At 48.3% G+C, this 21,689-nt stretch overlaps 1 protein-coding gene and 1 long non-coding RNA gene across 9 annotated transcripts in view; one reads left to right on the forward strand and one right to left on the reverse strand.

Moving 5' to 3' along the window:
* The window catches only part of LOC137362240 (zinc finger protein 235-like), a 34,620-nt gene extending 15,206 nt beyond the window's left edge, over positions 1–19,414 (forward strand). The window contains exons 1-3 of one of the 8 annotated variants that reach the window (XM_068026688.1): positions 9,365–9,545; positions 17,176–17,243; positions 17,724–19,414. In XM_068026688.1, the coding sequence (XP_067882789.1) occupies positions 17,826–18,851 (1,026 nt within the window). In that variant the 5' untranslated portion in view covers positions 9,365–9,545; positions 17,176–17,243; positions 17,724–17,825 and the 3' untranslated portion in view covers positions 18,852–19,414. The other 7 variants (XM_068026687.1, XM_068026689.1, XM_068026686.1 and 4 more) reach the window with 7 other exon arrangements.
* The window catches only part of LOC137362243 (uncharacterized), a 199,592-nt gene that overhangs the window by 95,013 nt on the left and 82,890 nt on the right, over positions 1–21,689 (reverse strand). The window lies entirely within an intron of this gene.

Raw genomic sequence — 21,689 nt, forward strand, 5'->3', positions numbered from 1 at the left:
TGTGTCAGAAAACCCTCCTGCACACACTGGACAAAATCTGACCCATCTAAAGTACTCGAACTATAGTATTTCCAGTCTATATTTGGAAAGTTAAAGTCCCCCATAACAACAACCCTGTTACTCTCGCCCCTGTCGAGAATCATCTTCGCTATCCTTTCCTCTACATCTCTATTCCCGTAGTCCTGCAGGTTTATTTCCCTCAAGTGTCTATCCAATTTCCATTTGTAATCATTGATCGTCTCCACTTCCACCACCCTCGTAGGCAGTGAGTTCCAGGTCATTACCACTCACTGTGTAAAAAAAAAACTGCTTCCTCACATCCCTCCTGTATCTCAAAACCTGAATCTGTGTCCACTAATCCTTGTATCATCAGCTAATGGGAACAGCTTTTCTTGGTCTGTCTTATCTTAACCTGTCATCATTTTCAACACCTCTATCAGATCTCCCCTCAATCTCCTTTGCTCCAAGGAGAACAACACCAGCTCCTCCAACCTAACCTTGTAGTTAAATTCTCTCATCTCAGGAACCATTCTGATAAATCTCTGCACCCTCTCAAGGACCTTCACATCCTTCCGAAAGTGTGGTGACCAGAACTGGATGCAATACTCTAGTTGTGGCCTAACCAGAGCTTTATAAATGTTCAGCATAACTTCCTTCCTTTTGTGTTCAATACCTCTATTTATGAGGCCCAAGATCCCATTTGCTTTGCCAGCTGTTCCCTCAATACATCCTTCCACTTTCAGTGATCTCTGCACATGAACCCTCAGGTCTCTCTATCCCTGTAAACTCTTTAGAACTGGACCATTAAGTGTATGTTGCCTCTCCCTATTCCTTCTGCCAGAATGAATCACCTCACTGTGAGGGTTGTAGTCCCTGGAATTCAGAAGATTAAGGGGTGATTTGATTAAACTTTTCAAGATATTAATTGAAACTGATAGGGTAGATAGAGAGAAACTCTTCTCCATCACCTGCAATACTCGGCAGCATCGTCTAAAACATAGAGCCAGAATTTTCATTAATCCACCCCTGGGCCCAGTGAACCTGAGCATTAATCCACCCAGGCTGAATGTACACTGAACTACAGCCCATAAACAGGCCGTTCAGCCCCACTAGTCTGTGCTGCTGTTTATAATCCACATGAGCCTCCTCCCAATCTGATTACCTTGTCCCACTCTGTCCCCATATCCCTCTATTCCCTTCTCCCTCATAAATGTATTGAGCCTCCCCTTAAACACATCATTGTTATCACCTTCAACCACTCCACATGGCAGTGAGTTCCACATTCTCACCACTCTGAGTAGAGAAATTCCTCCAAAGTTCTCTATTTGACCTGTTAATGTCTGTATTATATTGCTGCCCCCTTGTTCTGACTGACTGATAATTTTAAAGACCTCTATCAGATCTCCTCCTAGTCTTCTCTTTTCCAGAGAAAGGATCCCCAGCCTGCTCAATCTTGCTGGATAGTAACATCCTCTCTGGTGACATCTTTGTAAATCTATTCTGCACTTTCTTCAATATCCTTTTTTAATCTGGAGACCAGAACTGCTCACAGTCCTTCTAAGTGAGGTTCTCTATAAATGTAACATTCCCTCCCTGCTGTTACATTGTATTCCTCTAGAAAAGAACGTCAGTTCTTTCTTTGCTCTCTTATCCACTTGTGTTGCTCCTTTTGGTGATTTATGTGACTCTGTTCCCAGATCTCTTTGCTCCTCTGCTCCATTTAAGTTCTTACATTCTAACCAATAACTGGCCTCCTTATTCCTCCTCCCACAATGAACCAGCTCACATTTCACTATGTTGAATTTCATTTCCCATTTATCTGTCCAGTCTGCCAGCCTGTTTCTGTCTTCCTGGATTTCAATGCACTCCTCCTCATTATTAGTTCTATCATCCAGTTTGGTGTCAACTACAAGTTATGAAAACATCCCTCTAATTCCTGAGTCCAAATGTGGGTGAAGAACAGAATTCCCAGTGTACTTCACACCATAGTTGATGTCCCGGGCACTCGGGTTTCTGTATAATTTATTTAATAATTTTCTCCATTGTCTCTCTGACCCTGATCTCAATGGGATGACACAAAATCATCCATTCAATATTTGGAGCTTTCAGTGCAGGATTCATTACCCAGGACTCCCGTGATCAGGGTCAGTCCCTTATCAATGACCACAGGGGCTGAGTGCATTGGCGTGGGATCGAACTGTGCACTGAGCATGTCCAGCGTAGGTAATGGAGATGGACTGAGATGGACCAGGTGGATTGGGAGGCGAGAGGAGATTGTGGGTACAGGGGAGGAATTGGAGCCATGGGTGGGCTGGGAGGCTTCATATACACCTGGGGTAGGCCAAGAGGCCCCGTGTTTACCTCGCGGCGACAGGTCCGGGGGAGAGGGGTCACTGGCCGCCATCGTGGACAGGGCGGGATCAGGGTGCAAGCACAGCCATCTTGGTGAGGGCACAGTGAGCGAACAGGACCTCACAAACTCTGTTTCCTACTGGGTCCGAGTGCCCAGGAGATGGGGCATCCTGGACAATAGGGTTTTAAGCAGCTTCACCCACTCTCAGGCTGCATGTGATGTTTGCAGCCTTTAAGAGTCCATGGGCCATGTATATATTCAGTGTAAGAGGTTACAGCCCCTGTATCGTTACCTGAAGGGGCTGTTACTCAAATTAGAATCCTGGAAATTTACAGTACGGAAGGAGGCCATTCGGCCCATCGTGTCCTCGTTGGCTGACAAGGAGCCATCCAGCCTAATCCCACTTTCCAGCTCTTGGTCCATAGTGTTATGATCCTCTATTTTTTTTTCCAAGAAGAATGCAGTGTGCCTTTAAGGCTGGAAAAGGAGCAGTGCTGCTTTAAGGCAACAAGCTCCAGAGACTGAGTCAAAGAATGTATTCTCGTTGCCCCGGGATACAGCCACTCAGACTGAAGATCGAGAGATACATTGTTTCCAATTGACATTTGAAACTAGTTGAAAAACTGGCTTTTGAGACACCGTTAACAGAGACAGACACAGATTATCATCCAGCATATACTGAAGGAAAAGAGAGCTCTCTCTTGGTTTATTTAAACCCGAATTCTGATATCAAGCCAGATTACTTTCTTAAAAGAAAATAACCAATTCCTTTCACGACTGAACTGAAATTGTTGAAATTTGTCGCTGGAAAAGAGCAGCATCAATTCAACTGCTGAACTAGACTGGACTGTTCTACTGTTGAAGAACCTTTTATTTTCTCCCCCCGCACCCCCCCCCGTTCAGATGGCTGTGAAGACTTCCAAGCAACCTTGGACTATTCCACATAGGAAGGTTTCACTTCAGCAGGAGCATAAATATGCAAAGACACTATTTTTTCTGTTTTAAATGTTTATATGTTAGTAGTGTTTAAGAATTTAGTTTTTCTAATTAAACAGTTAATTTGTTGATCTGAAGACACCTGGTTTGGTTAGCCTTATTCGGGGGTTAATAGATGGTACAATTTGGCTGGATCTTTCTTTAATTTGGAATGTTTAAAATGTCAGGCGATCTGTGAGGGACGGGACTGAATTAACAGTGTGTTTCTCCCACCACTATCAAAACTGTATATTTTGATTGTGGGGCTTTGACTTGAGCACTCGGTCGTAACAATACCCTTGTAGGTTAGGGCACTTCACGTGCATATCCAAGTACTTTTTAATTGTTTTGAAGCTTTCTGCCTCTACCACCTTCCCAGGCAGTGAGTTGCAGATCCCCACCGCCCTCTGGCTGAAAACATTTCCCCTCAAATCCCTTTTAAATTTCCTACCTCTTATCCAAAAACTGTTATCCTGGTTATGGACCCCTCAGCCAAGGGGAATAGGTCCTTCCTATCCACTCTATCTAGACCCCTCATCATTTTCTGCACTTCAATTCGGTCTCCTTTCAGCCTCCTCTATTCCAAAGAAAACAACCCTCACCTATCCAATATTTCCTCAGAACTAAAATTCTCCAATCCAGACAACATCCTTGTAAATCTCCTCTGTACTGTCTCTAATACAACCACATCTTTCCTGCAGTGCGGTGACCAGAACTGTACACAGTCCTCCAACTGTGTCCTAACCAGTGTTTTATACATTTTCAGCAGAACCTTCATGCTCTTATATTTTCTGCTTTGGCTAATAAAGGCAAGTATCCCTTACGCCTTATCTACCTGCCCAGCCATATTCAAGGTTCTGTGAACGTGCACTCCAAGGTCCCTCTGTTCCTTTATACTTCTCAATATCCTACCATTTATTGTGTATTCCCTTGCCTTGTTAGCTGTCTCCAAATGCATTACCTCACACTTCTCCGGATTGAATTCCATTTGTCACTATTCTGCCCACCTAACCAGTCCATTGATATCTTCCTGCAGTTTACAGCTTTCTTCTTCATTATCAACCACATGGTCAATTTTTGTATCATCTGCAAACTGTTTAATCAAACCCCTACATTCAAGTACAAACCATGGATATATAGAACAAAAAGCAAAGGACCGAGTACTGATCCCTGTAGAACCGCACTGAAAACAGCCTTCCAGTCACACAAACACTCATCAACCATTACTCTTTCCTTCCTGCCTCTGAGTCAATTTTGACTCCAACTTGCTGTTTTGCTTTTATTTTCATGACCAGTCTGCCTTGTGGGACCTTATCAATGGCCTTGGTTACAGTTTAACCCCATTCTCCTAATCTCTGGCCACTCGGTGTGGAGGTGGGGTGGGGAGTTTGGAGGATCTTTTCCGGGACCTGCTCTTGGGCCTGGTTAAAACACTACCCACACCCACAGCCCTTTCGATGACCTGCCCTTCCAAAACCCCCCAGTCCCCCCAATGCCCTCCTCTCCCTCACCTCATCCACCCCAAACCCACCCAGGTTTGTATCTATCTTGTATATTTAAACACTCAGTTCTCACCTTCTCCATCTCTCTCTCCCTCTCGCTCAGGCTGAGAAGCAATGTGTAGGTCCAGGATGTACAGGGACCATGCTCGAAGTGGGTGTGTCACTTTAGCTGCTGCCCTGTCTTCCCTGGTCCTGTCCTTGCCGGGGTGGCCTTCTGCAACCGGTGGACACCTCAGGATACAGAGTGTCTCGTGGACACTGGGAGCAATGTTCTGGTTTAGTTGGGAAGGTTCCCTTTGCTTCTGTTACAATTTGTTGCTTAATTTGGCTTCTTTTAGTTTGAATGGACCACATGTTTGGGGGAAACGAGAGGAAAGAATGTTCCATAGAAACTAGAACTGTCTGTTCTGAATTTCTATCCTGGACTGACAGTGCTGACTTTTGTAAACTCCTTTTACAGGGTATTAGAAGGGGAGGATTTACTGATGGGAAATTCAAACCAAACATCGCATCAAGATCTGACAGTCACTCGATTCATCAGGACCTGAATATCATCGGCCTTTGAATGTGGAAGGAGAAATGTTTCTGTTCTGCCTGGGAAAAGATTTCAAACATCAGTGTGACTGAAGAAGCACCGAGACACACACACACACCCGAGTGAGGGTGTTCCAGTGACTGACTGTGGAAAGAGTTTTAACCAGTTACACAGCCTGAGAAAACATCACCATTCACAGCGGGGAGAAACTGTACACATGTTCTGTGTGTGGACAAGGCTTCAACTGATCATCCAACCTGGAGAGACACAAGGACACCCTCACCACGGAGAAACCATGGAAATGTGGGGACTGTGGGAAGGGATTCGGTTCTCCATCAAAGCTGGATATTCATTAACTCAGTCACACTGGGGAGGGGCCGTTCACCTGCTCAGTGTGTGGGAAGGGATTCACTCAGTTATCCCACCTGCTGACACAGCAGAGAGTTCACAAGGGGAGGTTGGAGAAGTTGGGGTTGTTCTCCTTGGAGCAAAGGAGATTGAGGGAAAATTTCATCGAAATGTACCAGATTCTGACAGACTTTGATAAATTAGACAAAGAAAAACTGTTCCCATGAACTAATGGTACAAGAACTAGGGAACACAGATTGAAGGTTTTGAGGAAGAGTTGCAGCAGGAATGTGAGGAAGAACTTCTTCTGCAGCAAGTGGTTCTGACCTGGAACTCGCTGCCAATGTGTGTGGTGGAAGTGGAAATAATCAATGATTTTCAAAGGAAACTGGATGGTCACTTGAAGGAAATAAACTTGCAGGGCTATGGGCTCATGTGGGGCAGTGGGACTGAGCGGATTGCTCCCTGGAGAGCTGACATGGAATTGATGGGCCAAATGGCCTTGTTCTGTGCTGTAAATGATGCTGTGTCTCTGTGACTGTGTTTTGAGACAGGATATCCCAGCTCTCCACCCTGGGATTCTCAGTGTGAACAGGAGTCGGAGTGGGGAGGACCCACTGTCGATGGTTTACTAGAAATGTTAAAGGTCATATCAAAATTAAAGGAAAAGCATATAATTGCACAAAGGTGGGTGGCAGATCAGAATTAGAATTTTTTTTTTTAGAATTAGAACATTACAGCGCAGTGCAGGCCCTTCGGCCCTCGATGTTGCGCCGACCATCTGACCTACACTATTCCATTTTCATCCATATGTCTATCCAATGACCAATGAATGTTGGACAGAATGTAGAAAAACAGCAAAGAATGACTAAAAGATTGATAAGGAGTGCAGATTGTAAACAGAGTCTGGAGGTATGTGTTTGCTGAGTGGTGAGTTCAGTGAAGGGGAGAGGAGGTGCTCCTTTTTTCTACTTTTTCTGTCCTCCAGTATTTGGTTCTTGTTTCTGTGCAGTGAAAGGAGCTGTTTGGTTGAGTAACTGGTCAGATCTTCTCCTTCTAAATAGTCGGTTAAGTTAAGGTCTGGCACGGCAGCTTGGCTGAGTGCAATGCACAGCTTGTGACATGTGGGATGTCGAGGATGCACCGTGTGTCCTGGACAAACACATCTGCAGGAAGTGTCACCGGCTGCACAAGCTTGAGCTCTAGGGTTTGGATCTCGAGCAGTGGCTGGAGTCACTGTGGTGCATCCACAATGCAGAGAACTACATGGCTAGCAGGTTTAGGGAGGTGATCACACCACAGGTTAGGAGCATGCAGGAGGATAAGGAATGGGTAACCCACAGACAGTCTAAGAGAACCAGACAGGTAGTGCAGGGGTCCCCTGATATGATCTCACTTGCTAATCAGCTTTCCATTTTCGATACTGGTGAGCGTGATGGTTCCTCAGAGGAGTGCAGACAGAGCCACGTTTGTCAGGTGGCTCAGCTGCACAGGAGGGGTGGAGGAAGAGTGGAAGAGCAGTCGTGATGGGGCATTCATTAGGCAGGGGAACACAGAAGTCTTTCTGCAGCTGTAGATCGAACTCCAGGATGGTGTGTTGCCTCCCTGGTGCCAGGATCAAGGATGTCACGGAACGGCTACAGGACATTTATCTGGGGGAAGGTGAACAGCCAGAGGTCGTGGTCCACGTTGGCACCATTAACATAGATGGAAAGGGTAAATGAGGTCCTGACAACAAATTTTAGGAAACGAGGAAGGAGATTAAAAAAGCAGGGCCTCAAAAGCAGTTATCTCAGGATTACTCCCACTCCCATGTGCAAGTGAGCATAGGAATAGGAGAATTGACTGATTAAACAGGTGATTGGAGAACTGGTGTGGGAGGGAGGGCATCAGATTTCTGAGGCACTGGGACAGGTGGGACCCATACAAGATGGACGGGTTGCATCGAAGCAGCATTGGGACTAACATCCTCACAGGGAGATTACTAGTGCTGTTGGGGAGGGTTTAAACTAGATTGGTAAGGGGATGGAAACCTGAGAGGGAGTTCCGATTGGAGGGAAGCAAAACTGGTAACTTGTCAGGGGTATGGCAACCAGGGAAAAATATCAGACCGGAACACCAAGGTGCACAGAATACTGGGAGAGATAGTTAGCACTGGAGTAGGGAATAGCAAGTTATAAGGTGGGGTCAGAGTCAGGGATAAAGTAATAAAGTCTAAATCAGGGTTAATGTGCATGTATGTGAATGCACAGAGTGTGGTTAATAAGATTGGTGAGGTACACGTGCAGATTGCCATGTGGAAATATGATGTTGTGGCAAGAACAGAGACCTGGCTCAAAGAAGGGCAGGACTGGGTGTTAAATATTCCTGGATACAAGGTGTTCAGGAAAGAAAGGGAAAGGGGCGGTGGAGTATTGATAAATGAGAACATTGCAGTGTTGGAGAAAAAGGATGTCCCATTGGTGTCGATAAAAGAATCAATTTGGCTGGAACGAAGGAACAAAAAAGATGCATTTACATTGCTCAGTGTTGTCCACAGGCCACCAGTGAGTGGGAAGAACGTGGAGGAGAAAAAATGCAAGGGAATTACAGAGAGGTGCAAAAATTATCGGTAGTTCCAATGGGGGACTTTAATTATTCAAACATATAGTGGGATAGTAGTAGTGTAAAGGGCAGTGAGGGGCCAGTGTTCCGAGAGTTGTTCAGGAAAATTATCCACAACAGTATGTTGCTAGTCCAATGAGAAAGGAGGCACTTCTGGACCTGGTTCTTGAGAATGAGGTGGGCCAGGTCGATCAATTATCAGGAGGGGAGCATGTCGGGGAGATTGATCATTGTATCATAAGATTTAGACTGACCATAGAAAAGGATAAAGAACAATCCAGAGTAAGAGTAATTAACTGGGGAAAGACAACTTCAATGGGGTAAGAATGGAGCTGGCTGAATAAATGAGATTCAAAAGTTGCCAGGAAACCTGACAGCTGAACAATGGGTTACCTTCAAAAAAGAGAGAGTTCGGGCACAGTCAACATATGTTCCCTCGAAGTGGAAACGGAGGGCAGGTAAATCCAGAGCTCCCTGGATTATAAAAGAGGTAGAGATTACGATAAAGAAAAAGGGTGCTGTTTTCCTTGAAAAGGCTGAGAGGTGATGTGATCGAGGTATTCAAAATCACGAGAGGTCTGGACAGAGAATCATACCTTAGAGACAATGTCCCAGACACTGCCATCACCATCCCCAGGTGTCCCACGAGCAGGACAGACCCAGCAGAGGTGACGGCACAGTGTTATACAGTCAGGAGGGAGTTGCCCGAGACTTCCTCAACATGGGCTCCGGACCCCATGATGTCTCATGGCATCAGGTCAAAGAGAGTAGATGGAGAGAAACTGTTCCCACTGGTGAAAGGATGGAGGACGCGAGGGAACAGATTTAAAGTAATTGGGAAAAGAAACAAAAATAACATGAGGAAAAACTTTTCCACCCAGCGAGTGGTTAATGTGTGGAATGCACTGTCTGAGAGTGTGGTGGAGGCAGGTTTAATTGAAACATTTCAAAGGGAATGAGACAGTTTTATGAAAAGGAACTAATGGAGCTGCGGGCTGACAGGTCCCGGATGCTGATGGATTCATCCTCGGGCTTTCAAAGAGAAGCAAATGAGGGAGGAACTGCGCAGAATCTGTCCTCCTGTCCCGCCCCTTTTCCTATTGGTCCGGAGTTGCAGTCAATCAACTGGATATTGTGAGCTCAGAGGTTAAGTCCCGGGTGCGCAGGCGCATTGCGGATCACTGTTCGAAGGCGGCGGAGAGACGCTTGTGAGTCGCTTCTGCAGCCGGTAAGTGGCGGCTGGTGGGCGGGGAGGCTTCAGAAACACCCGGTGTAGGCCTCAACACCCCCGATAACAAACTCCCGGTCCTGTGTTTGCACCGAGCGGGCGGCAGCTGCGGGAAACTGAGCTCAGTTATAAAGGGGCCTGGGGGAGGGAGGGAGGAACCATTTGGGACACAGCACAGGGCAGGAGGTCCCCCCTCCCCCACTCCCTGGTTCCACAAAGACTCCCCTTGGACTGGGCCACACCTGGGCAGGGCTGGCTCAAGGTGCAGGAAGCTGCTAGGCTGAGCTGTGGACTGGGAGGAGTGGGGGGTTTGACTGACAGGCCTGGGGAGGGGGATATCAGGGCAGGTACACACACTGCTCCCCCTTTTCCTCCTGGGATCTTTTACTGGAGTTGTGTTGCTGAGTGTTTCTAAACTCTGTCTCCCTATCCCGGTAATGTCGGTGGATTGTAGGTTGCTGTGAATGTTGGACTATATTGTCTCTCCTCATTCTTCCTCCCTCTCCCACTCCGAGTTCCAGGCTGCAGGCACCAGCTGTTTGATGTGCCTGAAACATTAAATATGTTTCTCTCTTCACTGAGACCTGCTGAGTATTTCCAGCATTTTCTCCTTTTATTTCAGATTTCCAGCATCTGCAGGACTTTGCTTTTGTTTCATTGCACGAGTTGCTCACAAAATCAAAGGCAGTGAAGGTGCTCGAGCTGGACGGAAGCAGTCGTGTCAGATCCTCAGTGGGTGAGCAATCGCTGAGTGCAGGGGAGGAATGAAGCTGGTGGATGTGCAGGGAGGCTTCAGAAACAGCCGGTGTCGGCCTCAACACCCCCAATAAGAAGCTCCCAGTCCCGCGTTCCAAGGAGAACAATCCCAGCTTCTCCAACCTAACCTTGTAGCTAAATTCCCTCATCCCTGGAAACATTCTGGTAAATCTCCTCTACACCCTCTCAAGGACCTTCCCATCCTTCCTAAAGTGTGGTGATCAGAACTGGATGTAATACTCTAGTTGTGGCTGAACCAGAGTTTTATAAAAGTTTCCCTTAACTTCCCTGCTTTTGCACTCAATACCTCTATTTATCAAGCCCAAGATCCCATATTCTTTGCTAACTGTTCTCAATATGTCCTGCCACCTTCAATGATCTATACATATGAACCCCCAGGTCTCTCTGTCCCTGCACACTCTGGATCTGTGCCATTAAGCATATATTGCCTCTCTCTTTCCCCTCTGACAACCTGGAAATTTTCAGGATGTTAGAACTGATAGTATAGATCAGGAGTGTCCAGTCTTTTTGCATGAGGGGCTACATTCAAAATGTTGTCCTGCATAGGGGGCCAGAGGTGAGCAACGTTCAGAAAGGTAAAGGTGTTAGAAATTTATTTGACTGTTCATCAAAATAACAAAAATGTGCATTTTTGTGAATAAGCTTTAAATGAGGAAACTAATGTATTAACTTACTTTCCCAACGTTACGTTGAACACTGATTTAGTGAGTAACCTGGCATGGTTTTTGCTTGCAGTCGTAGACATTGTCTACCTGCACACTTGATGTAGCGATGCAGAGAATTCCATATAGATTCCATTTGTGAGGAGAGATGTTGTTCTCACACTCTCCCTGTCTCCTGCTCTCTCTATTTATTTTATTTAGAGATACAGCACTGAAACAGGCCCTTTGGCCCACCGAGTCTGTGCCGACCAACAACCACCCATTTATACTAACCCTGTAGTAACCCCATATTCCCTACCACCTACCTACACGAGGGGCAATTTACAATGGCCAACTTACCTATCAACCTGCAAATCTTTGGCTGTGGGAGGAAACCGGAGCACCCAGCGAAACGCCACGCGGTCACAGGGAGAACTTGCAAACTGCGCACAGGCAGTACCCAGAATCGCTCTCTCCCCCGCTCTCTCCCCCGCTCTCTCGCTCTCTCCCCCGCTCTCTCGCTCTCTCCCCCGCTCTCTCGCTCTCTCCCCCGCTCTCTCGCTCTCTCCCCCGCTCTCTCGCTCTCTCGCTCTCTCCCCCGCTCTCTCGCTCTCTCCCCCGCTCTCTCGCTCTCTCCCCCGCTCTCTCGCTCTCTCCCCCGCTCTCTCGCTCTCTCCCCCGCTCTCTCGCTCTCTCCCCCGCTCTCTCCCCCGCTCTCTCCCCCGCTCTCTCCCCCGCTCTCTCCCCCGCTCTCTCCCCCGCTCTCTCCCCCGCTCTCTCCCCCGCTCTCTCCCCCGCTCTCTCCCCCGCTCTCTCCCCCGCTCTCTCCCCCGCTCTCTCCCCCGCTCTCTCCCCCGCTCTCTCCCCCGCTCTCTCCCCCGCTCTCTCCCCCGCTCTCTCCCCCGCTCTCTCCCCCGCTCTCTCCCCCGCTCTCTCCCCCGCTCTCTCCCCCGCTCTCTCCCCCGCTCTCTCCCCCGCTCTCTCCCCCGCTCTCTCCCCCGCTCTCTCCCCCGCTCTCTCCCCCGCTCTCTCCCCCGCTCTCTCCCCCGCTCTCTCCCCCGCTCTCTCCCCCGCTCTCTCCCCCGCTCTCTCCCCCGCTCTCTCCCCCGCTCTCTCCCCCGCTCTCTCCCCCGCTCTCTCCCCCGCTCTCTCCCCCGCTCTCTCCCCCGCTCTCTCCCCCGCTCTCTCCCCCGCTCTCTCCCCCGCTCTCTCCCCCGCTCTCTCCCCCGCTCTCTCCCCCGCTCTCTCGCTCTCTCCCCCGCTCTCTCCCCCGCTCTCTCCCCCGCTCTCTCCCCCGCTCTCTCCCCCGCTCTCTCCCCCGCTCTCTCCCCCGCTCTCTCCCCCGCTCTCTCCCCCGCTCTCTCCCCCGCTCTCTCCCCCGCTCTCTCCCCCGCTCTCTCCCCCGCTCTCTCCCCCGCTCTCTCCCCCGCTCTCTCCCCCGCTCTCTCCCCCGCTCTCTCCCCCGCTCTCTCCCCCGCTCTCTCCCCCGCTCTCTCCCCCGCTCTCTCCCCCGCTCTCTCCCCCGCTCTCTCCCCCGCTCTCTCCCCCGCTCTCTCCCCCGCTCTCTCGCTCGCTCTCTCCCCCGCTCTCTCGCTCGCTCTCTCGCTCTCTCCCCCGCTCTCTCGCTCTCTCCCCCGCTCTCTCCCCCGCTCCCTCGCTCTCTCCCCCGCTCTCTCGCTCTCTCCCCCGCTCTCTCCCCCGCTCTCTCCCCCGCTCTCTCCCCCGCTCTCTCCCCCGCTCTCTCCCCCGCTCTCTCGCTCGCTCTCTCGCTCTCTCCCCCGCTCTCTCGCTCTCTCCCCCGCTCTCTCCCCCGCTCCCTCGCTCTCTCCCCCGCTCTCTCGCTCTCTCCCCCGCTCTCTCCCCCGCTCTCTCGCTCTCTCCCCCGCTCTCTCGCTCTCTCCCCCGCTCTCTCGCTCTCTCCCCCGCTCTCTCGCTCTCTCCCCCGCTCTCTCGCTCTCTCCCCCGCTCTCTCCCCCTCTCCCCCGCTCTCTCCCCCGCTCTCTCCCCCGCTCTCTCGCTCTCTCCCCCGCTCTCTCCCCCGCTCTCTCCCCCGCTCTCTCCCCCGCTCTCTCGCTCTCTCCCCCGCTCTCTCGCTCTCTCCCCCGCTCTCTCGCTCTCTCCCCCGCTCTCTCCCCCGCTCTCTCCCCCGCTCTCTCCCCCGCTCTCTCCCCCGCTCTCTCCCCCGCTCTCTCCCCCGCTCCCTCCCCCGCTCCCTCCCCCGCTCCCTCCCCCGCTCCCTCCCCCGCTCCCTCCCCCGCTCTCTCGCACTCCCCCCCCGCTCTCTCGCACTCCCCCCCCCGCTTTCTCGCCCTCTCCCCCGCCCTCTCCCCCGCTCTCTCTGTCTCTCTGCCTGCCTCTGTCGGCCTCTGTCTCTCTGCTCCGCTCCCAGGGCCCGGTCATCCCGGCAGCCTGCTCCCGGGGCCCGGTCACCACGGCAGCCTGCTCCCGGGGCCCGGTCACCATGGCAGCCTGCTCCCGGGGCACGGTTACCACTGCATCTTGCTGCTGGGCCTGCACCTCATCAGACGGTGATGAAGAGCCTGAGGCCCAGGCCGAGTCTGTACGCAGGCAGAGCCAGTGCTTGGCCTGGGTCCTGAGCTCACGGCCGGGAAGGCTGCACTGGATATGGAGTTTGGGCGGGAAGCGCCGGCAGAGAAGCAGCTCAGCCCGGGCACCGCCATCTTAGTAAAGGAGCCAAAATATCAGGTACTGAAGCTTGTCTGTCATCTTGGTAAAGGAGGACATGTGCAGTGAGGTGTCTCCGCCATGTTGGTAAAGGAGCTGTAATCATTGTCAGTCACTGAATGTTTTGGCAGGTCCGATGGATACTATTGGCAGGCTGGAATCTGGCCCATGGGCTGGATGTTCTGGAGTGTCGAACTCGGAGATGTAGAGTAAAGGTTAGAGCCAGACCTTTCAGGAGTGAAGTTAGGAAACATTTCTACACACAAAAGGTGGTACAAATTTGAAACTCTCTTCCACAAACAGCAGTTGATGCGAGATCAATGTTCATGTTAAATCTGACATTGATAGATCTTTGTTAACCAAAGGTATTAATGGAAATGGGACAAAGTCAGGTATATAGAGTTAGATCACAGATCAGCCATGATCTCATTGCCTGGTGGAACAGGCTCGAGGGTCTAAATGGCCAACTCCTAGAATCATAGAAACTTACAGCACAGAAGGAGGCCATTTAACCCTTTGGGCTTGTGCTGGTCCTTTGAAAGAGCAGTTGTGTTTAGTCCCACACACCCACTTGGTGTTTGTAAGCCTGTAAGTCCCTCATTCTCAAATACCTGTCAACTCCCTTTTAAAATGACTGATAGAATCAGGTTCAACCACCTTTTTCAGGTGGGGCGTTCCAGATCCCGACAACTCTCTGTTACAGAAACTGCGGAACTCAATGTTGAGTCCGGAAGGTTGTCAAGTCTTGTTCCTCGAGCTCCCATTGGAACAGGGCAGGAGGCCGAGGACAGAGAGATCAGAGTGGGAGTGGGACGGAGAATTAAAATGGGAAGTGACTGGAAACTCAGGAACATGCTTGCAGACTGAATGGAGATGGTTCTCAAAGTGATCACCCTATCTGTGTTTGCTCTTCCCAATGTAGAACAGATCTCATTGTGAGCAGTGAATATAATATACAAAATTGCCAAAAGTACAAGTAAATCACTGTTTGGTTTCATCCCACAAAACCCTGCGAATAGCCCAAAGGGATTTGAAGAGTAAAAGTTACAAAGTTACAAAGACGAGAGTGGTCCTAAAGGAAGAGTGCTAAATTGGGGGAAGGCCAACTATACCAAAATTCGGCAGGAGCTGGGGAATGTAGATTGGGAGCAGCTGTTTGAAGGTAAATCCACTTTTGATATGTGGGAGGCTTTTAAAGAGAGGTTGATTAGCGTGCAGGAGAGACATGTTCCTGTGAAAATGAGGGGTCGAAATGGCAAGATTAGGGAACCATGGATGATAGGTGAAATTGTGAGACTAGCTAAGAGGAAAAAGGAAGCACACATAAGGTCTAGGCGGCTGAAGAAAGACGAAGCTTTGAAAGAATATCGGGATTGTAGGCGCAATCTGAAATGAGGAATTGAGAGGGCTAAAAGGGGTCATGAAATATCTTTAGCAAACAGAGTAAAGGAAAATCCCAAAGCCTTTTATTCATATATAAGGAGCAAGAGGGTAACTAGAGAAAGGATTGGCCCACTCAAGGACAAAGGAGGAAAGTTATGCGTGGAGTCAGAGAAAATGGGTGAGATTCTAAACGAGTACTTTGCATCGGTATTCACCGAGGAGAGGGACATGACGGATGTTGAGGTTAGGGACAGATGTTTGATTACTCTAGGTCAAGTCGGCATAAGGAGGGAGGAAGTGTTGGGCATTCTAAAAGGCATTAAGGTGTCCAAGTCCCCAGGTCCGGATGGGATCTATCCCAGGTTACTGTGGGAAGCGAGAGAGGAAATAGTTGGGGCCTTAACAGATATATTTGCAACATCCTTAAACACGGGTGAGGTCCCGGAGGACTGGAGAATTGCTAATGTTGTCCCCTTGTTTAAGAAGGGTAGCAGGGAAAATCCAGGTAATTATAGACCGGTGAGCTTGACGTCAGTGGTAGGGAAGCTGCTGGAGAAGATACTGAGGGATTTGTGGTTTTGTGCAGGGAAGGTCATGTCTTACCAACTTAATAGAATTCTTTGAGGAAGTGACAAAGTTGATTGATGAGGGAAGGGCTGTAGATGTCAGATACATGGACTTCAGTAAGGCGTTTGATAAGGTTCCCCATGGTAGGCTGATGGAGAAAGTGAAGGCGCATGGGGTCCAAGGTGTACTAGCTAGATGGATAAAGAACTGGCTGGGCAACAGGAGACAGAGAGTAGCAGTGGAAGGGAGTTTCTCAAAATGGAGACGTGTGACCAGTGGTGTTCCACAGGGATCCGTGCTGGGACCACTGTTGTTTGTGATATACATAAATTATTTGGAGGAAAGTATAGGTGGTCTGATTAGCAAGTTTGCAGACGACACTAAGATTGGTGGAGCAGCAGATAGTGAAGGGGACTGTCAGAGAATACAGCAGAATATAGATAGACTGGAGAGTTGGGCAGAGAAATGGCAGATGGAGTTCAATCAGGGCAAATGCGAGGTGTTGCATTTTGGAAGATCCAATTCAAGAGTGAACTATACAGTGAATGGAAAAGTCCTGGGGAAAATTGATGTACAGAGAGATTTGGGTGTTCAGGTCCATTGTTCCCTGAAGGTGGCAACGCAGGTCAATAGAGTGGTCAAGAAGGCAGACGGCATGCTTTCCTTCATCGGACGGGGTATTGGGTACAAGAGTTGGCAGGTCATGTTACAGTTGTATAGGACTTTGGTTCGGCCACATTTGGAATACTGCGTGCAGTTCTGGTCGCCACATTACCAAAAGGATGTGGATGCTTTGGAGAGGGTGCAGAGGAGGTTCACCAGGATGTTGCCTGGCATGGAGGGCGCTAGCTATGAAGAGAGGTTGAGTAGATTAGGATTATTTTCATTAGAAAGACGGAGGTTGAGGGGGGACCTGATTGAGGTGTACAAAATCATGAGAGGTATAGACAGGGTGGATAGCAAGAAGCTTTTTCCCCAGAGTGGGGGATTCTATTACAAGGGGACACGAGTTCAAAGTGAAAGGGGAAAAGTTTAGGGGGGATATGCATGGAAAGTTCTTTACGCAGAGGGTGGTGGGTGCCTGGAACGCATTACCAGCGGAGGTGGTAGATGCGGGCACGATAGCGTCTTTTAAGATGTATCTAGACAGATACATGAATGGGCTGGAAGTCAAGAGATACAGACCCTTAGAAAATAGGCGACAGGTTTAGATAGAGGATTTGGATCGGCGTAGGCTTGGAGGGCCGAAGGGCCTGTCCCTATGCTGTAATTTTCTTTGTTCTTTGTTCAAACCAATTGCTGGAATATTAAACTCCACCCCAGCTATAAAGAATATTAACACAGCAGATATAAACCCCACTGTCAGAATGAATATGGTTCAGTCCTGGATGTGATTAACAGCAGCAATAATTACAGAATGCAACAGCTACAGTCACTTGTGAACTCACTGGTGTCTCAGCATTTTGGATATCGATTAAATTCCTTCCCACAGATGGAGCAGGTGAACGGCCTCTCGTTATATTATTATAATATAATACTATCTTTAATATCATCTAATAAGATATTCTTTCTTACAGTTCAGTGGGATGTAAACAGTGACCCCAGCACCTTCAGGAGAGATGGTGCGAAAGCCCCTGTGTGCAGAGTGAGCATCAAATCAATGTGTGTAAATCCTCTCCTAATCCCCTGTAAAAGGAGGTAATAAAAGTCATCACTGTCAGTACAGGATAGAAATTCAGAACAGACAATTCGAGATCCTATGGAACATTTTATTCCTCTCTTGTTTCCCCAAAGCTGTAAATCGCAGTCCCACACACTCTCCCTCCTCCCTGTGCTGAAATCCAAACCCATGACACCATCTGCACCATTTCTTTCCTCCTCTGCCAGTTTTCTCCCTCCCTCTACTGTGGCTGGGTTCAGTTCTCCAGCCCCTGTGTGCAGAGTGAGAATAAAATTAATGAGTCAATGATTTTCTGTCCTGGTCACTGGGACCTTGAAGCCCCGCCCACTCTCTGTTCTGGTCCCACAAATTACCAGATTCATTCAGCTCAATTTCACAACTTGTCTTTGTGTTTTTGTGGGTTCTCTCTCACTCCCTTTTTCCTGTTGTAACTTCATGTTACAGGGTATTAGAAAGGGAGGATTTGCGGACAGGAAAATCAAACATCACCTCAAGATGTGACAGTCACTCGATTCATCAGGATCTGAATATCATCGGCCTTTGATCATGGAAGCAAAAAGTGTGGAGAAACCGTACACGTGTTCTGTGTGTGGACGAGGCTTCAGCCGATCAGCTGGCCTGTCGGTACACAAGTGTAGTAACGCTGGGGAAAAGCTGTGGAAATGTGGGGACCGTGAGAAAGAATTAAATTACACGTCTGAGCTGGAAACTCATCGACACAGTCAAACTGAGGAGAGGCCGTTCATCTGCACTGAGTGTGGGAAGGGATTTACTCAGTCATCCTCCCTACTCGCACACCAACGAGTTCACACTGGGGAGAGGCCATTCACCTGCACTGAGTGTGGAAAGGGATTCACTCATTCATCCTCCCTACTTGTACACCAACGAGTTCACACTGGGGAGAGGCCATTCACCTGCACTGAGTGTGGGAAGGGATTCACTCAGTCATCCTCCCTACTTGCACACCAGCGAATTCACACTGGGGAGAGGCCATTCACCTGCACTGAGTGTGGGAAGGGATACATTAATTTATGCGCCCTGCGAACACACCAACGAGTTCACACTGGGGAGAGGCCATTCACCTGCACTGAGTGTGGGAAGGGATTCACTCAGTTATCCTCCCTACACGCACACCAACGAGTTCACACTGGGGAGAGGCCGTTCACCTGCTTTGAGTGTGGGAAGAGATTCTCTCAGTCATGGAACCTGTTGACACACCAGCGAATTCACACTGGGGAGAGGCCATTCACCTGCTCTCATTGTGGGAAGGGATTCACTACTACATCCAAGCTGGTGAAACACAAGCGAGTACACACTGGTGAGAGGCCATTCACCTGCTCTGAGTGTGGGAAGGGATTTGCTGATTCAACTACTCGGCTGATACACCAGCGAGTTCACACTGGGGAGCGGCCATTCACCTGCTCCGTATGTGGGAAGAGATTTACTCAGTCATCCCACCTGGTGTCGCACCAGTTCATTCACATTGGGGAGAGGTCATACATCTGCTCCGTGTGCAGGAAGGGATTCACTCGGCCATCCTATCTGCTGAGACACCAGCGAGTTCACAGATAATTACAGGGGTTGGATTCTGCTGTTGCTGCTGTTAATCATATCCAGACTGAACCATGTTCATTCTGACAGTTGGGGTTTATTTCTGATGTCAGTTGCTCTTCTTGGACTGAGCGTCTGGCCCACAGCGTCTCTCATTCATGTGTGAATAGACCATTATGTCTTCAAACCTCATTTTCAATTTAAATCCACTCAGTAAATGTACTGAACAAAAGATGAACAATAAACAGATCACAGGCCAATCCTGTAACTCTATATTGACAGGAGAAAGTCTGTTCTTTCGCTCAAGAATGAGGCTGTTTAAGCTCTGTGTGTTTCTAAGCACTCGTAGACTGGAGCTGTTGGACAGACAGGCTGTTCACAACTGTTAACATGTCAGATAGTGAAGGAATTGCTCTTCAAGTAAACTCACCAATTTATAAGCTCAGACTCCGGTCCCTGCTGTAATTAATACTCAGCATCCATTAGTGTTGATTTACAGTCAATCACTGAATCGTCTGGTTAATCTTTGTTACTTGTTTTGTGAAATACTCTCCCTATTAGTGCTGAACTGCTGGATAACTCTGATTACATTTAAATGTGTTTATACATGTTTATAAAGTGTCTGTGAGTCCAGATTTAACTAAGTTGTGATTTGTAACCAATAAATGATGTTTCGGGTATGACTTGTCATCTGGTATCTTGGTGATTTGTCGAGAAAGATTTAATTCACTCACTCAGCAGCTCGAGAGGAACCAGACTGAGGTTTAATGAACATAAGAAATAGCAGCTGGAGGAGGCCATTCGGCCCTTCGAACCTGCTCTGCCATTCACCCAGATCATGGCTGATCTTCTCAACTCCACCTTCCCGCACTATCCCCATATCCCTTAATTCCCTCAGTAACCAAAAATCTATCAATCTCTGTCTTAAATATACTCAATGACTGAGCATCCACTGCTCCCTGGGGAAGACAATTCCAAAGATTCACAACCCTTTCAGTGAAGAAATTTCTCTTCATTTCAGTCCTAAATGTCTTATCCCTTATCCTGAGACTGTGACCCGGTGTTCTAGATTGCCCAGACAGGGGAAACATTTTCTCAGCATCGACCCTGCCAAATCCCTTAAGGATTGATGTTTCAGTCAGATCACATCTCCTTCTAAACCCCAGGGAATATAGGTCTAATCTACTCAATCTCTCCTCACAGGAGGAGATGGAGCAGAGTGGTTCTGTTACTGAACTAGTAATCCAGAGGCCTGGACTAATGATGCTGAGACATGAATTCAAATCCCACCACTGCAATTAAAAAGCGAGGATCAATATTGGTGACCATGAAACTACGGATTGTCCTAAAAATCCACCTAAAAATCCAAAATTCAGGGAAGGAAATCTGCTGTCCTTACCCGATCTGGTCTGACTCCAGACCCACAGAAATGTGGTTGACTCTGAACTACACGATGAAATGGCTGAGCGAGACACTCAGTTATATTCAAGGAAGTAGCTCACCACCACCTTCTCAGGGGCAATTAGGGATAGGCAATAAATGCTGGCCATTTCAGTAACACCCACAGACCATGAATAAATACAACAATCCCAGGAACCAGACTAGTGAACCTTCATTGCATTCCCTCAATGGTGGTATGTCATTCCTTAGCAAGGAGACCAAAATTGCACACACTGCTCCAGGTGGGGCCTCACCAATGTCCTGTATAATTGTAGTAAGACTTCTTTACTCTTCTACCCCAATCCCTTTGTAACGAAAGCTAACATACTATTTGCTTTCCTAATTGCTCGCTTTCCCTCGATGTTAGCTTCCTGTGATTCATATACAAGGACACTGTTACATGTGCTTTGCTTTTAACAAAGGAAAAAACTTGGAGTTCTGTGTTTTGCAAGACTGAGAAAATTGAATGCTGAACTGAGTGGGGCACAGTCTGCAAGGCAACTTGTTTCCAAGCAACAACAGCAAGGAAAATGATAGGTCACGTGACATTGTTAAGAGTTCAATTTCACTTTGCTTTGTGAAAGATCAGTGCTGGGCAGGCAGGAGGCAGAACAAACTGGCTGGGACTTGTCTTTTTTGGCAGACTCGAAAAAGACCTCTCCCTGAAAAGAAGGCATCTCTTGGAGAACAAAATTCCACATTTGAGTTGTGTCTGTGTTCTGCCTGGAGAGGAAAAGACCCAGAGAAAGCGGAGTTGCTGCTGTCTGTGGAGAAAGGCTCCTTTGCTGAGAGGAAGCCCTGCATTGTTAAAGGTAGCAAATTCCTATTGCTTCTGAAAAATCTCTGCCTCAAGAGTGATTCCTGTTACTCGTGCTTTTTGGGAGATCCTGAAATCTCAAGAAAGCTACTATTGCTGGACTGCTACTTTAAAATTTAAGCAGACCTGTTGCTGCACCTTTTGCTGAAAGATCTGTGTGACGCCTACTGGAGACGAATTGCCTTGACCATCTCCTCATCACAGACTGCTCAACAAACTTGCCTGGAGAGACTTTGAGTGGCTTCTGACTTTTCAACTCTGGGCCACCTCACCAATTTCGAAATATCCTACCAGACCACCAACAATTTTATTATTCCGAAGAAACAGTTGAACACCAAAAACTATTTCTCCCCAGTTAACTGATTTTTGAATATATGTGTGTGTGCATGAGGCTTGGGAAGAATAAGAAGTTTTTTATATATATATATGCATTGATTCATCCCATTATTGTTTAAGATTTAGTTTATTAATAAATAGTTAATTTTGTTGTTTGAAGAAATCTGGTTTTGTGTGCTTTATTCTGGGGGATAAATAAAGTGTTTAATTTGGCTAATTTCTAGTAGATGGGAAACTTTACTAATACGCTGTGACCTGTGAAGCAG

This window comes from Heterodontus francisci, unplaced genomic scaffold, assembly GCF_036365525.1.
Source record: "Heterodontus francisci isolate sHetFra1 unplaced genomic scaffold, sHetFra1.hap1 HAP1_SCAFFOLD_526, whole genome shotgun sequence".
NCBI classification, from domain to species: domain Eukaryota; kingdom Metazoa; phylum Chordata; class Chondrichthyes; order Heterodontiformes; family Heterodontidae; genus Heterodontus; species Heterodontus francisci.